At 34.6% G+C, this 15761-nt stretch overlaps 1 protein-coding gene across 3 annotated transcripts; it reads right to left on the reverse strand.

Moving 5' to 3' along the window:
• Window positions 1–681: 681 nt before the first annotated feature.
• On the reverse strand, window positions 682–12257 carry LOC129973089 (uncharacterized). 3 transcript variants are annotated; one of them, XM_056087466.1, is made up of 6 exons: window positions 12072–12257; window positions 9680–9912; window positions 3122–3327; window positions 2829–3011; window positions 2063–2241; window positions 682–1069 (listed from the first exon to the last, which is right to left on the reverse strand). In XM_056087466.1, the coding sequence occupies exons 3-6, from the start codon at window positions 3174–3176 to the stop codon at window positions 1064–1066; spliced, it is 423 nt and encodes a 140-aa protein (XP_055943441.1). In that variant the 5' UTR covers window positions 3177–3327; window positions 9680–9912; window positions 12072–12257; the 3' UTR covers window positions 682–1063. The 3 variants fall into 3 exon arrangements, 2 of the variants coding, with proteins under 2 accessions (XP_055943441.1, XP_055943442.1); XR_008784934.1 differs by lacking the exons at window positions 9680–9912; window positions 12072–12257 and adding an exon at window positions 2338–2696 and having other exon boundaries at window positions 3122–3810; XM_056087467.1 differs by lacking the exons at window positions 9680–9912; window positions 12072–12257 and having other exon boundaries at window positions 3122–3810.
• Between the last annotated feature and the right edge of the window lie 3504 nt (window positions 12258–15761).

Below are 15761 nucleotides of genomic sequence, written 5' to 3' on the forward strand. Positions count from 1 at the left end.
GAATGTTCAGATAATTACGAGTTGCAAAATCCCTTCATATTAGAACTATACACAGATAATTATAGCAAATATATTCAGATATTTGATCACTTATTTCATCATCATCATTATAATATTAAGTTACTTTCTAGAAATCGACAATAATGAAATTAGTTACGAGATCATTAACATTCAGTACAAAATAAAAACAAATGACTACCATTTTTATAAAATTGTAGATAAATTGAGAAGTATATTACAAGCCCTTATGCTGATGTGAAGAAACTACAATGAATCGTTTCATAACAATAAAATTCAATTTTTCAAATTGTGTTACAGTAAGCGGTGATGAAAAGCAATCGTAACAAATCACCTCATAACATAAAGATGGATTATCCGTTGACAATAAGGGAGGAATGCATATGCAAATTTTTATTTCAAAAATTCGTTCTGTGGCAGTAAATTTTTAGTTTTGTTGGAAATTTGACTTATTTGATTTTCCTAGAAATCATCTATTACATTTTAATTTATCTACATGAAACATGTTTATCGATATCGATTGTCTCAGAATAGCTTGTTTCTCAAAGTACAAAGCAAGCACTACGTTTAAAGAAAATGAATGCAAACCAATATTTTAGTCGTTTTAAGTAGATATGAAAATTTCAAACAATTTAGATGAAATATCGATTGATATGCCAAACATTTGTTTTGAATGATAATTACATGCACTTCAAGCTTTCCCAATTTTAAAAAAATATCCCCAAAAATGTAAGATTCATTGTCATAGCCTTAAAATGGGATCATGAAATACTTCAAAGATATATTGATATTTTCAAATAATTTGCCATTACATTAGTAATCACAATTTCACCACTATGCAAACTGATGATTTTTGATAGAAAATATACATTTTGGATTTGGTGTAACATTTATAATTTTACTAACCAACTACATTTGTCCGGAAATCAACATTTTAACTGTAGTGGCTCCGAATTCTAGTTTGCACTTGATAGAAGCTTCAGATACTGCATGTTGTGGCAGGATCACTTCGAACAAAACAAGTCAACATCTGAATCGGAATAGATTAGATCTGAAAAACAAGAAACCATTCAATGGCAGAATATACATGACAGTTTTACTCTTTAAATATGCATTGATAATTACAAACGAAGCTTATGATTTCACTATTAATAGAAGCGAGAATAGAAATCCTACTTCAAATGTAGATTTAAGTTTACCAATGGCTGATCTTTTGAAAATGAAACTTTATAGTGATTTATAGATTTTAAAATAATTAACTAAACAAGATCTTTCAGAAGCTGTGCATATATGTATTCTCTAAGGATCAGAAGTGGAGCAAATAATGCTCAAATAGCATTAGCACAGTAGCCGCAGTTATTGGTTAGACTTCAGAATACCATATGTTATTTTGCCCTTTTCTAGAAACTGTCATAGAATCATTTAAACTGTCTCGGAACGAACGAATGAGTGCATAATGGAGAAAGAAACAAGGCTTGAAGCTTCGTTTGACAAACATGGACGTTTTCTTTCTTAAGGTTACAACCGAAGTTTTCTGGATTATCATTTAAATACTTTAAAAGGAAATGAAATTGGTGACCTTACTGATATTAGTATGTACCAGTTACTTCGATTAACAAAATATTGAAAATTATATGCATTTTAAATAAAAATTACAATGAATTTAGAGCGTTCCAAAAAATGAGTTTACTGGAGGTTGAAAGTGAGACGAAAAAAAATTACATGGAAACATCTTTTGCTCATCTGTCACAGGCGTATGTTTGAAAAAGTTTCTGTCCATGCAATATTTCCTTAGTATACACCATGAAGAAAGCCTTACCTAGGCCGATTACTTCGACAATTACGTTTAGAAGTTGATATCGTGAAATAAGTATATCAACTCTTTTCTTAGGTAAAACTACTGTAGATATTTCAATAATTATTTCCAGGAAATTATGGTTTATTTATCTTTAACTGCCACCGATATACTTTCTGGAGAAACCAAATAAAATGGTTATCGAGTGTCTCTCTGTGGTAGTTTTATTGTTATAATTCAGAAACTTACCATGCCTTTGAATTCCATGTACTTCGAACTCATCTGAAGGGAATATCCTCCCCGTATAAAGAACTGCTTTCTAGTGAAGACGTTTTTGGACCTTGAAAAGCGTATTATCGATGGTGATGACATACTTTTTAACCGGAAAAGTAGCATCAACGGCCATGAGTTGTCTGACAGAAGAATACCTAAAACAAATAGAAGTACATTGTTATGGTTCTCATTCGATAATCCAAGCCAATGATTGGAAATCATTTGATGGTGTGACAATTCGCACAACTTACCGATATTACTTCAATGACGTTCTTTCCAGGACATCTAGATACCTACTACACATATGTAGATACTTTATGGCTGGAACTGAAAGGGCATTCATTTAACTTAATAAATTTGGTCATTCTAGAAAGTTTACCACAAGCCATGCAGAGACAACAGAATTACCTAGAAGCATTTTTGTCCTGCGTAGATGCTGGAATCTAGTTTCAAACGGTTCCTGGCCATGGAGTATTTCCCTCATAACGAGGGTCACTGGGTGATTCCATTCTAAGACGTTCAATTACTTTGAATCCTATACTCAGAAACGCGTATGACAGGCGTTTGAATTCCGGTAATTCATTATGGTAAGTAGCCAATAGGGCTGCATCTGTTTCAATAAATATTTTAAGATAATTATGTTTCGCATCTCTTTGCAGCCTCCAGTAATTTAATTTCTGGATGAACCAATTAATGGTTTTCAAATTCCATGCCGTTTTGTTAATATAAATAGCGAACTTACTGCGCCCTTGAATTGTCTCATCACCTTCAACATCACCTGTAAGGAATACTTCCTCGCATCCAGCATATTTGGGGTGGACAATCAAGTGCATGGAACAGAAAGCAACACTACTGGTGGTTGACGTAGTGCCTTTATCAAGCAAAATGACATGGATATAGGCCATGTTGTACTGTCTGTCAATGCCTAGTGAAAAAAAATGTGTACATTTTTACAGTTATAATTACCATAGATATAATCACATGATTATATCCAACATTCATCACGATATGATAATTATAAATATCGTAACTCACCGATATTACTTCTGTACGAAAGAAAAAATTTCGTGGCCATCCAGATAGCTGCCATCCATATTTTCGTCAAGAGAAAAGGCGGTCGCTTTGCTTACAGGAGTTGGCCACTGTTTCAAGCGAACAGCATAAAAAGTGTTCTTTGCAGTGAACAGCTCCAACAACGGCAGGCGATTTTGTTAAATTGATGACTTCTATGACGTATTTCACTGATGAGTGAAAAGGCCAGTGAATTCAACAGAAACTTTCTAGTATTACAGATATTTGATTTAAACGTTTCCCACTGGATAGTCTTACACAAAAGACTTGTCAAATTTGCATTAAACATTCTGTTCATTTATAGAAGAGGGCACAAGAGAGCAACTGCCACTGTTTCCTCTGTCATATTAGACTGTACCATGTAAAATCCACATGATTATAGCATTTTCGTCGCTTAGAAACTACTCGAGTGGAATATTCAAAGATTATGAATATTTCTTCCACATTAAATGTGCAGATTTTAATGCATTTTAGAAAGTTTCCAATAGATAAAAACATTTGAGCGGGCAACTGTTAGTAATTTTTAAATTTTAAAAGGGAATGGACTACAGAGATTATTCCTCTTTTGTTTTTCTTTACAATAAACAAATTTGATTTCAGAAAAAACATCTTTGCCTTAACTCATTTCATATTTTTAAGTGTTATGAAGATAATTTTTTTATATACTTAAGTATAAAATGCAATACGAAATTTATCTGAATAATTTCAAGTAAGTTCAAAATAGCTTAATTTAGTACGATTTTTTTTTTTATCTCAAATGCTTAGTAGCTTAATTCAATTCTATTTCTGAAATTTTTTTCCTAGCCTTATTCTAACCGATTACTGCCTTTAATTCATTCATTTTGATTCGAAGACAATTGCAATTCCTTCACATGAAGCTATTCAAACTTCCATTTCCGAATTGCGATATAGAACAAACTAAGTTATTTCTAGATAACTGAAGAGTAAGAATTCGTCTTCTTTATTCAGTAAAAATTATATGTATCACATTAGGATGTATAAATATTAGACACCGAATTGAACTAGGTATTTTTAATGAGATTCCAAATTGTTACATCAACTAGAGGAATAGTTAATGTACAGAAAGCCAAAAAAGAACGAGGCAGATTGGAGATTTTAATTCCAAAACCGGGAGAAAAAGTTCGTTTCAAGTACGAAATGTCAAATAATTGAGCCTCAGATACGGAGCTAATACTGCTTTTGATGGCAAAAACAGCTAATTGGAATTTGAAAGAAAATGGCAGCTTTTAATTACATTGAGATATTGATTCCCAATAAGCCGTCACTCACTCCAATCCCCCCTAAATGAGAATAAATGAATATTATTCAGAGAAATTGGATATTTTAAAAGTTCTATTAAATTAATATTTTAATTTAAGTATAATTACGAGTATAAATTTTTCTTTTTATCGGATTCCGTCATAGCAAAACTTTGGGTTTTCCGGGATTTATGTCACTGAAATATCAAATTTAATCTTAATATGAATTTTAATCTACTCTGCTCATTGGAAAGTTTGCATTAATATGGTATCCGCCAATTTTTTTCCCCTTACTATAAAGGAGATACTTCAGTTATTGATTAAAGTCATTACAAGTTATAATTGCTGACTTAAGCAAAGAGTTACTTATTAAAGATTATCTATTAATTAATTGTTCTATGTTTCCTCTGGTTTGAGATTCAAGGGAGGGAGAAACTCAGCATGAATATTTAGTAATGTATCCATCCGAAAAAATATAACTACCTATTGATGGGATTTAAATACAAGATAATTTAAAATTACGAATTAAATTCTTACATATTAAACCTCGTTCACTTCAATTTCCTAAACATTTTTCAATAATTTTCTTACTTCAAAACGTTTTAAACTCGCCGCTTGTATTATATTATATTCCTAATTCCTATTAAAATATTGGCCACGAAGGTGAAACTAAGCCACCCCAAATGATTAGAAGTATCAAATCCTTGCACAGTACGCAAATGCCACAACTCACACATACACAACCCACACCGTCACCCCTAAAACCACAACTCACACATACACAACCCACACCGTCACCCCTAAAACCACAACTCACACATACACAACCCACACCGTCACCCCTAAAACCACAACTCACACATACACAACCCACACCGTCACCCCTAAAACCACAACTCACACATACACAACCCACACCGTCACCCCTAAAACCACAACTCACACATACACAACCCACACCGTCACCCCTAAAACCACAACTCACACATACACAACCCACACCTCCAACGCCACCCAGAGACCCACACTTTCACATACACAACCCACACCTCCAACGCCACCCAGAGACCCACACTTTCACATACACAACCCACACCTCCAACGCCACCCAGAGACCCACACTTTCACATACACAACCCACACCTCCAACGCCACCCAGAGACCCACACTTTCACATACACAACCCACACCTCCAACGCCACCCAGAGACCCACACTTTCACATACACAACCCACACCTCCAACGCCACCCAGAGACCCACACTTTCACATACACAACCCACACCTCCAACGCCACCCAGAGACCCACACTTTCACATACACAACCCACACCTCCAACGCCACCCAGAGACCCACACTTTCACATACACAACCCACACCTCCAACGCCACCCAGAGACCCACACTTTCACATACACAACCCACACCTCCAACGCCACCCAGAGACCCACACTTTCACATACACAACCCACACCTCCAACGCCACCCAGAGACCCACACTTTCACATACACAACCCACACCTCCAACGCCACCCAGAGACCCACACTTTCACATACACAACCCACACCTCCAACGCCACCCAGAGACCCACACTTTCACATACACAACCCACACCTCCAACGCCACCCAGAGACCCACACTTTCACATACACAACCCACACCTCCAACGCCACCCAGAGACCCACACTTTCACATACACAACCCACACCTCCAACGCCACCCAGAGACCCACACTTTCACATACACAACCCACACCTCCAACGCCACCCAGAGACCCACACTTTCACATACACAACCCACACCTCCAACGCCACCCAGAGACCCACACTTTCACATACACAACCCACACCTCCAACGCCACCCAGAGACCCACACTTTCACATACACAACCCACACCTCCAACGCCACCCAGAGACCCACACTTTCACATACACAACCCACACCTCCAACGCCACCCAGAGACCCACACTTTCACATACACAACCCACACCTCCAACGCCACCCAGAGACCCACACTTTCACATACACAACCCACACCTCCAACGCCACCCAGAGACCCACACTTTCACATACACAACCCACACCTCCAACGCCACCCAGAGACCCACACTTTCACATACACAACCCACACCTCCAACGCCACCCAGAGACCCACACTTTCACATACACAACCCACACCTCCAACGCCACCCAGAGACCCACACTTTCACATACACAACCCACACCTCCAACGCCACCCAGAGACCCACACTTTCACATACACAACCCACACCTCCAACGCCACCCAGAGACCCACACTTTCACATACACAACCCACACCTCCAACGCCACCCAGAGACCCACACTTTCACATACACAACCCACACCTCCAACGCCACCCAGAGACCCACACTTTCACATACACAACCCACACCTCCAACGCCACCCAGAGACCCACACTTTCACATACACAACCCACACCTCCAACGCCACCCAGAGACCCACATTTTCACATACACAACCCACACCTCCAACGCCACCCAGAGACCCACACTTTCACAAACACAACCCACACCTCTAACGCCACCCAGAGACCCACACTTTCACAAACATAACCCACACCTCCAACGCCACCCCGATACTCAAACTTTTACACCTTACCCACGCAGCCAGTTCCACTTGGAGTTTCTGATGTTCGCAAATATTATCTACATAACCCAAACCATGATACAGTCAACAATTGTCTCTCAACCCCCGCTAACACTTCCAATTCCCCATTTTCAACATTGCGTAACAATACGCGATAACTCGACGAGTTAGCCATGAAGGCAATCGTTTCTTTTCCCATAAACCCATGGCGAAATAATTTATCACGTATTCATATTGGCTATTTCCACACTCCCCTATGCCATCACTTCATTCACGGCCTAATGTGACCTTGCACTGTTTCGACTAAATACATGACGACTCCCAAAACGAAATATTAATTCCATTCCGTACATCACGCCCATGCTTAAGATGAGACGCGATGTCATTCACAATGCACATTACTTCTCAATATTCTCATTTACATAATGCATTTTAACCTCAGAATAAAATGCACGTCAGTACCCCCGTTGCGTCCAGCCATGCATCGCGGAAACGACTTTTTTGAAATTAACACAAACCTAATTTTAAAAATACTAAACCCGGCGAATTTATGCTAGTTATGATGAGCGAAACGGTGAATTAAAGCAGGAAAACAGATTAAATAAGACGTGCGGTTTGCTCAAAAGCATTATTCTAAATTCCATGCAAATATTACCTATATTCTGCACTGCTTTCATCGATTCATGATTTTAAACATCATTTTCCTCAAAATTCGGTATGAAACTGTCAAAAATGGACATCTAGTAATTTTCGATCATGTCTCGAAATAATTCGATTCATTACAATCAAAATATATTAAGAATTAAACTTTCGATAAAATGCCATCTGTATAGAATACATGAAATGATTCTTAAGTTTAAAAATAGATATTTGTAAGTATAAATCTGGAGTTAGACGTACTGCATTACCACTAATGTTTTCCTTGCATTTCTTCAGCTTACTGTTTCAAATTTGCAATCTCAATATAAGATTTTTGTATTTCTTATATTAGATGGATACAAAACTAAATGTAATTTCCCAAATTTTAATTAATTAATTTTAAGACTTCATTTAATATGACTCGCTTCACGCCGAAAACGTTAAAATAAACCTCCACTGAAATTTTATAATACATTTCATGTAATAACATGCGGGAGAATTTGCGATTTGATTAAATAAAGGTAAAGCAATAAGAATAGCATTATGGGAAGGATGCAAACAAAATGCATGACTACCAACTACGCTTATACAATTTAGATTTACTATATTAATATAAACCTACACGAATAACGAAATAAGTAGGAATTGACCAATGACACAAACTTCTAATAAAAGGCAATTTAAAGATTTTTTTATGTATAACTTGGATTGGACAACTGAAGAAAACCTAAATATAAGCAAATTCTTTCAAAAAGCAACAGAATGTTTAAGATAACGATCGGGAATTTAAGTGTGCACTATAGGTTCCACTTATGAATCAGCGACTAGCACTTTTCACGTTTTTAAAATGTAAAAATCCTTACACTTTTAACATGAATTACAAAATAACGCATTTAACTCCTATAAAAAGGCTAGTGACATTAGAATTTCAATAATTTTTGTATTCCCCTGCCATCACATAGAACAGAAATTCGATTTATCACTCATTCATTTAAAAAAATTAGGTCATTCTGAAAACTACTCAAAGTCTTTTATTTAACATTTTCATCATCCAGAAAAATTCTTTTCATCGTGCACAAATTTATCTCGATCTGTCTGATTGTATTCAGCACTTAGTCACTTCTCTATAGTATATCTAGGAAATTCCATAACCAATAGAGCAGAAAACTAGTACGCCTTGGTGTTTGGAATTTTAATATTTGAACAAACAATTTATTCCTTTTCTTATAAAACCTTGTTTTCGACAAAAATTCTTCGACACGAACAAATATCAACTATAAGATTTTTATTCTCAACATCCAGATGCGGCTCTTGATTAAGTAGTTAAACTTGTTTTAACAATAAAAGTCTCCTTTTTAAGAATTTAATTTTTACTACACAATCCGAGATTTGCTATATCACAATTCTTAAGCAGAAGTTCGAATAACAGCATGTAATCACCGAAACTAACCTTTTATCGTACTGAAAGAAGTGGAAGCTGTATTATGAAGAAACCAAAGGAATTGTCAACAAGTTCAATGAAACATTTGATATTAGTTAGAAATATCTCGACACGAAACTGTATAGGGAGTTAAATGAAAGATTTTGGACAATCAATATTTAGAATAGAGCTGATCTCCAAATTATCAATCATGAAAATTATTGGAATAATTGAATTGTAGTTTGAGTATTTTGGAAAATTCACCTAAACGATTTTAATGCATATCGTATCGGAAAGATATTCAACTTTTATTTTTAATTCAATGGGATTGCATTTATTGCCTGGTTATTCATGATTTGCGATCTATTACTCATCTTTGAAAAGGGATTCGATTGCTTCGTATGCCAAATTGTCTTTTGTGTTTTAAAAATGTTTTGAGCGATTTGTAAAAACCTTGGAAGGCATTAAAATCCAATCCTCGAGTATTCTGAAAGAGTGGAAAAGAAATATATAATCTCCGAATTTTCCACACAAGTAACCGCTAAGAGGCTAGGATGCCACAATTATGTAGACATACCTGGTTAGTCCAATAGAGTGGGAAAATCCAAAAGAAAATATAGTCCTCCGTCATCCAAGCATGGTGTGGTGTGATTATTAAGATCAGGCGCTCTCCTCAAACCTACTTGAAACCCAGTGTTGGATATTTAATCCAGAAATTGGAAGAATGACACTTGGAGCGAAGATAGTTTCAGTATAGACAGCATACGGACGCAAATGTCGCTTTGGAATCTAAATTCTTTGTGAAACGAGCTGAAAGAGAAATTGTGGTTATTTTTATCTCTAATTATAAATAATTATATAAAGAAATGCCTTTTTCATTTCTTTTCGAAGTGGAAGACATCTTGTATCTTACAGATTTGTATAGACAAGTGTTTCGTTCTACAAGTATATTGCATTCCGAATAAGATTCCCTCAGCGAATTATGCTCGTTAAACATGGTTCCATTGTATCTCAATCTAAACCTAAATCAATGTTAAAATTTTTAAAACAATTCTACAGGAGTCTTTATATAGACTTGAAATCAATGGCAAACATAACAGAATGAATGAACAATGTTTTTATAACAAAAAACAGCTTTGGCTAAGCTGCGCCATACAATGATACACCATCTGCATCGTAAACGTAATAGCATATCAGACAAATATATGAACGTCTCGTTGCATAACAGAACATATAAGCTTACTCAACATTCCAAGACGTGTTAAAGCCTTCTGCTATTATTAACATTCGGATAAGAAAAGGAGAATACCTTATTCAGCTTGCATTGACATAACAAAAAAGATTATCAAACAAATACGTTTTACGTTTCTTAACACTGGCATGGTTTTCCAAGGGCTTTTGCCTTGATGAGTTTATTATACAATAAATATATGTTGGAATATTTACAATAGGTGGTGTATAACCATATTTTTATTAGTTTATTTCATTAGAATTACCAATAATCCCAGTGGCTTTGAAAGTGTTTGCAAAATGTTTTGATAATGAAACATTAATTTCTCCCAGTAAAAGCCTGCTAAGAAAACCACGCCAAAAAACTATAATTGTGCTACGATTTTGCAAAATGTGTTATCAAAGCAACAAGCAAAGTTAAAACGTTCTGCATGAAAAATTCAAAGCAAGAAGGAGCAATTGAAAAAACTGTGGACCCAAATTTCAATATAAACAGAGTTACTTTTATATGCTTCATACTGTATTAGTTTCTTCCACACCATTGTAGCAAAAATGATAAAAGTTTTTAAGTATTGACATTTGTTCAAATGATGCATTTCAAAAATTTCGGCTCGTCATCACAGATAGTCCAATAACATTCGAAGTTCTATTAAAAGCATTAATATGGTTGCTAGAAATAGACCCGAAATTCATGTCCTGTATTACTAAATTTCAAGAAATTTTCCTATTTTTGGGTTAGTTGATTTTCTTTATATTACACAGTGCAAAGATTCTCATTACACAAGGAATGCAACGCTCTTCGGACATATCTTTGGACCTAAAGCTATCAAATTTGGCAAACAGCGACGTCTGGAGGAGTGTCATTCACCGAAAAAAATTCACTTTTTCGAAATTTTAGCTTTTTAATTAAAAAATTAAACTCATTGCAAAATTTCATTTCTAGTAATAGATAATTTTCCTCTACAATTCTGGAACATACAACAAAGAAACCAATTTTCTAAGAATTTAAAAGTCAACTTTTCACTGATACCAATTTTATTTCTATGCATTTAGTTTTCGGCAGATTTAATTTTAAAAAATAGTGACAACACTTATAACTTGAATAAAATTCCATTTGTTTAGTTGCCTATTTCAATAGCATGCTTTAGCTAATGTAAAGCTGTAATTTTAAAGAGTGAAATTTTATACATTAATTCCAAAATACAACTTCTATTTCTAATAAAGAACAAAGATTCAGACTTTTAATTTTCCTACAAATCGAACGACTGTAAACTTCCTTTCCAGAGAGCACTGCCTAATGAAACTAGCACTAGACCAAGACGATTGAAGCCTAAAATGCTATGCTATTACGAAATAAAAATGCAACGTCATTTTTTCTCCAAGTTTAATATTAATAGTGATACATAATAAATAGTTTTACATTCATTTCAAAAGACAATCTGGAATGGAATTTTCTGCTAATAATAAACACAAAAATTTCCATTATAAAGAGAAGGTAAAACAATTCTGAAAATTAAAAATATGTTCTCAAATATGAAAATTAAATCGTCAAATCTAAGAAGAATTTTTTAACATATAAATTATAAAATATTAAAGATAAGCTTCTTCGGAAAAAAAAATTATAAACTAATATTTCAGTATAACAATTCTTTGCATCTTCAAGAGATAAAAACAAATCTACTAATCTTCCATTAATATATTTACGCATACTAAAAAAAAAAAAAAAAAACGCAACTTACCCATTATTATTCAACTCTGTATCAATGATGAGCAATTCTTGAAAAGGTGAAACTAAAGACATGGAGAACCCATTCACAAGAAACAATGATAGTTAATAAAATGTATAGAGTTAAGCTATATTCAAGACAACTACATAGTTCATAATATTTTGTAAAGGAAACCTAACGTGGAGTGCAAGCAATAGTAATAGGAAAACCGATTAATCATTTGAGTTTTTATAGATTCACCAGAATCTAGAAACTTCTTATAATTTTTTCTCTTCTTCCAAAGATTTGTACTCAGCAAATCACCTTAAGAAAAGATTAGAAATTTTTTTACCCAAATTCGAACCCGAAATAATTATTGGGATAAATTGAGAAATAAATCTGCTGACTTTCATAAAAAATTAGCCTGTCATTCAGCAAATATCAGTGATTACTTAATATGTTATAAGCGGTGTTTTCATGTAAGGAACAACAAAAAGTGATGGCTCCATTTCATAGGCGTCAGTGCAGGCACACCATGATATTGATTGGCTCCTAATCCAAACTAATCCTAGCTGAAATAATATGTAGTCTTCGTTCTAGTTTGACTTCTTTTTTCGTCTCCTTAAAATGGATAGCCAGGTATGACCCCGACTTTCAAAATCAGAGATTTGTAAACTGAATCTTTATTCTAAAAATGGTGTAAAAAAGGTAAAAACGTAAAAAGTTTTTAAAAAAAGGTGTACAACTCTAAATCCTTTTTTGAATGGTCCTGAAGAATGGGACCCACATATGATTCATAGAGCAAAAAAAATGGGAAATTCCTCACATAACGTTAGTAAAATTACTAGTTTAAAATTACATACAGAACTTTTACAAATCTAACGGAGAATTTCTGGCCACGCAATACATAAAAGCAATAACTCTTTTCTACACATTATAAATACATTCAAAGCTCGAGCTCAGAAAAGTTAATCTTTTTTCTACATTCTTCAAAATGTATGAATTACAGATGAAAACCAAAGAATTCTTTATAAATTATTTTTAAAAAAATTTTCAAAGATAAACTACTTTTTTATGAAATGTCTGAACACTCCGCTGGAAATTGAATTATACATCAAAATGGTAACAGATACAAATTCACTTTCTCTCCATGCGCAGTATGGAAAGAGTTAAAAACATAAATCAAAATGGATACAATTTATTTTTGAAAACTATTTAAAAAGCAGTTGCCTGTGTTGTGTGTAAGTTAACAATTGAGCCAAAAATATAAAGAACTTTTCTTAACACATCCAAAGGAGCCACTCAACCTTCTCAAAATGTCATTTGCATCACCGATCCCACGGCTGACCTTTAACCTTATACTTTATACACGGCTGACCTTTAACCTTTGTTAGGTCCTCCCGCTGGTGTGGTGTGGAGAGGGGGTGCCAGCTCAGGTGTCGTCCTTGTCATCTGACCGCGGTTCAAAATGACGAGGTCCGTCCCGAAATAGCCCTAGTGTTGCTTCAAACGGGACGTTAATATAACTAAACTAAACTAACTTAACCTTTGTTATCCATTTGCAGATATAAACCTAACTGAATGGCCGTATTCGGACGTTTCAACGATTTTCTGAGCAGTCCAATCGATTTTCCATTTGAATTTTAAAACAGATATTTAATATTTATAAACATATTTTTTAATATCGATAGATTAAACTTTATGATTCTTTATACATCTCCATGTGTGTCTGCCATGGTAAGGCTTTATTTGTGGCACATGAACTACCTTTTCTGTTTTCCAATGGGCAACCCGGGACGTAATCAACTTTTTACTTTTCATTCGATAATTTTCGCGTAACTTTATAAGGTCCAAAATATTTCTTTAACAATTTTTCAGATAAACCTACTTTTCTAATCGGTTTGAGAATCCATAATAGGTCCTCTGGTGCATAAGCTACTAGTCAATGTTTTGCATCCTATCTCACTATCTCTCTCCTGTCTTTCAAAAGGGCAAAGACGAAAAATTTACCGAACTACTTTTGCTTTGCAAATTAAATGGCTGCATAATGAGTTTTCTAATGATACCCTGAGTCATTTTTGCTTCGTACTAATATATATGAGAGATAAAAAAGTGTGAATCCCGTCGTTTCTCGATACGCGAAAGATAAAATGGCATCCTAAACTCTCTGATTAACATCGACATGAATCGATAATATATCGGAGTGCGTTTTATTTCAGTTTGCATTTTATGGTGTTGGTTGAAGTGGCTGATTCTCTACACTGCACATACATAAAAATTGGCCACTGCCTTTGAAAGAAACATAGTATCTCGATCTGATATAACACTTGGGAATCCCCATTTCATTTGAATAGCCACCAAAAACAACTTCAGATGCTTTTGCGCTAGGGAGGTGCTTTCGCAATTGCGTATCGAATCAAATAATCCATGCAAACTGCAAATCACTTATTTAACTGCAAAGAGTTTGGGAAACGAAGAAATCAATTCCAGCTGGATCACAGGCCGCTTCTGCCGGTGGAAAGGATCTCAGGTGATCCGATGGAAACGGCGGAATACTCTTCTACGTCTGATTTTCTTTAAGATAGCTAAGAAATCGTCGAACAGTTCGATATAAGAAAGATTAATAAAACCGTCATCTTATTCTATCTAACATTTTAGCAATCCCTAAATGACCCCCTGTATGAGCATTATGAAAATGATGGAGAATATATATATATATATATATATATATATATATATATATATATATATATATATATATATATATATATATATATATATATATATATATATATATATATACAGGGTGTTCATTAATTATTGTTGGGGTTTCCGTACCTCATAACTTTCGAATAAAAAATATTACGCAAAAACCAATTACGTATTCGCGATCTTAGCACATTTGCAGTCTGGGTAATTATGACGTCATAAATAAAAATGGTGAGCATGCAAGAAAAAGCAATGTGTGTATTGTGGTATTTCGAAACTAAATCTGACATAACTACTCAACGTCGCTTCAGGACCACGTACAAGAAAGATTCTCCTTCGCATAATTCGGACACTTGGAGGGAAATCGAATTTCGTCTCAATATGTTACGAGCCACGAAGGGCAGCCATGTGCAAATTCATTAATCTTTTTAATATCATTAATAAAATTCTTTGAGTTGTCATTTACGAATACGTAATCGGTTTTTGCGTAATATTTTTTATTCGAAAGTTATGAGGTACGGAAACCCCGACAATAATTAATGAACACCCTGTATATATATACACGTCTAAAATTGCACCATAAGATATTCTTTTAACTCTGACACTTATAGAAATGTTAAAATGTTGATTAAAGGACGTATTAAAAAGGAAACAATGAGGAAGTGATAATAACTCAACTGATTAAACTTCACATTTGAGAGTTACAAAATGAAGCAGGCACTTCATAAAAAAATTCCAGTTTGGTCACCTGGTTCTTTAAGTGAACCAATATAATAAATTCGAAGCTACAATTCACTATAATTTACTATCCAAATTCTCAAAATTAGCTCTATATCCGAAACATACTCCGAATTTATACTCGAGATTTTGTAATTCGAGTTATTGAAGGAGGCAAATCTCAAAGAAATTACAATGAAAGCTCGGTGAAGTCATGGTGCGTTCAAAGTATCGACCAAAAGAATGTAATAAATCTTTCTTAATAAGAAATAAACCTTGTGGGGAATTCACATTTCG

This window comes from Argiope bruennichi, chromosome 6 (assembly GCF_947563725.1).
Source record: "Argiope bruennichi chromosome 6, qqArgBrue1.1, whole genome shotgun sequence".
Taxonomy (NCBI): Eukaryota; Metazoa; Arthropoda; class Arachnida; order Araneae; family Araneidae; genus Argiope; species Argiope bruennichi.

Coding starts and splice junctions, on each gene's coding strand:
- LOC129973089 (XM_056087466.1), bottom strand. CDS start 3,176: ATGGCAGCTATCTGGATGGCCACGAAATTTTTTCTTTCGTACAGAAGT. Junction 3,012..3,121: donor TTCGTACAGAAGTAATATCG/GTGAGTTACGAT, acceptor TTTTTTCACTAG/GCATTGACAGACAGTACAAC. Junction 2,242..2,828: donor TGAGACAATTCAAGGGCGCA/GTAAGTTCGCTA, acceptor TATTTGTTTTAG/GTATTCTTCTGTCAGACAAC.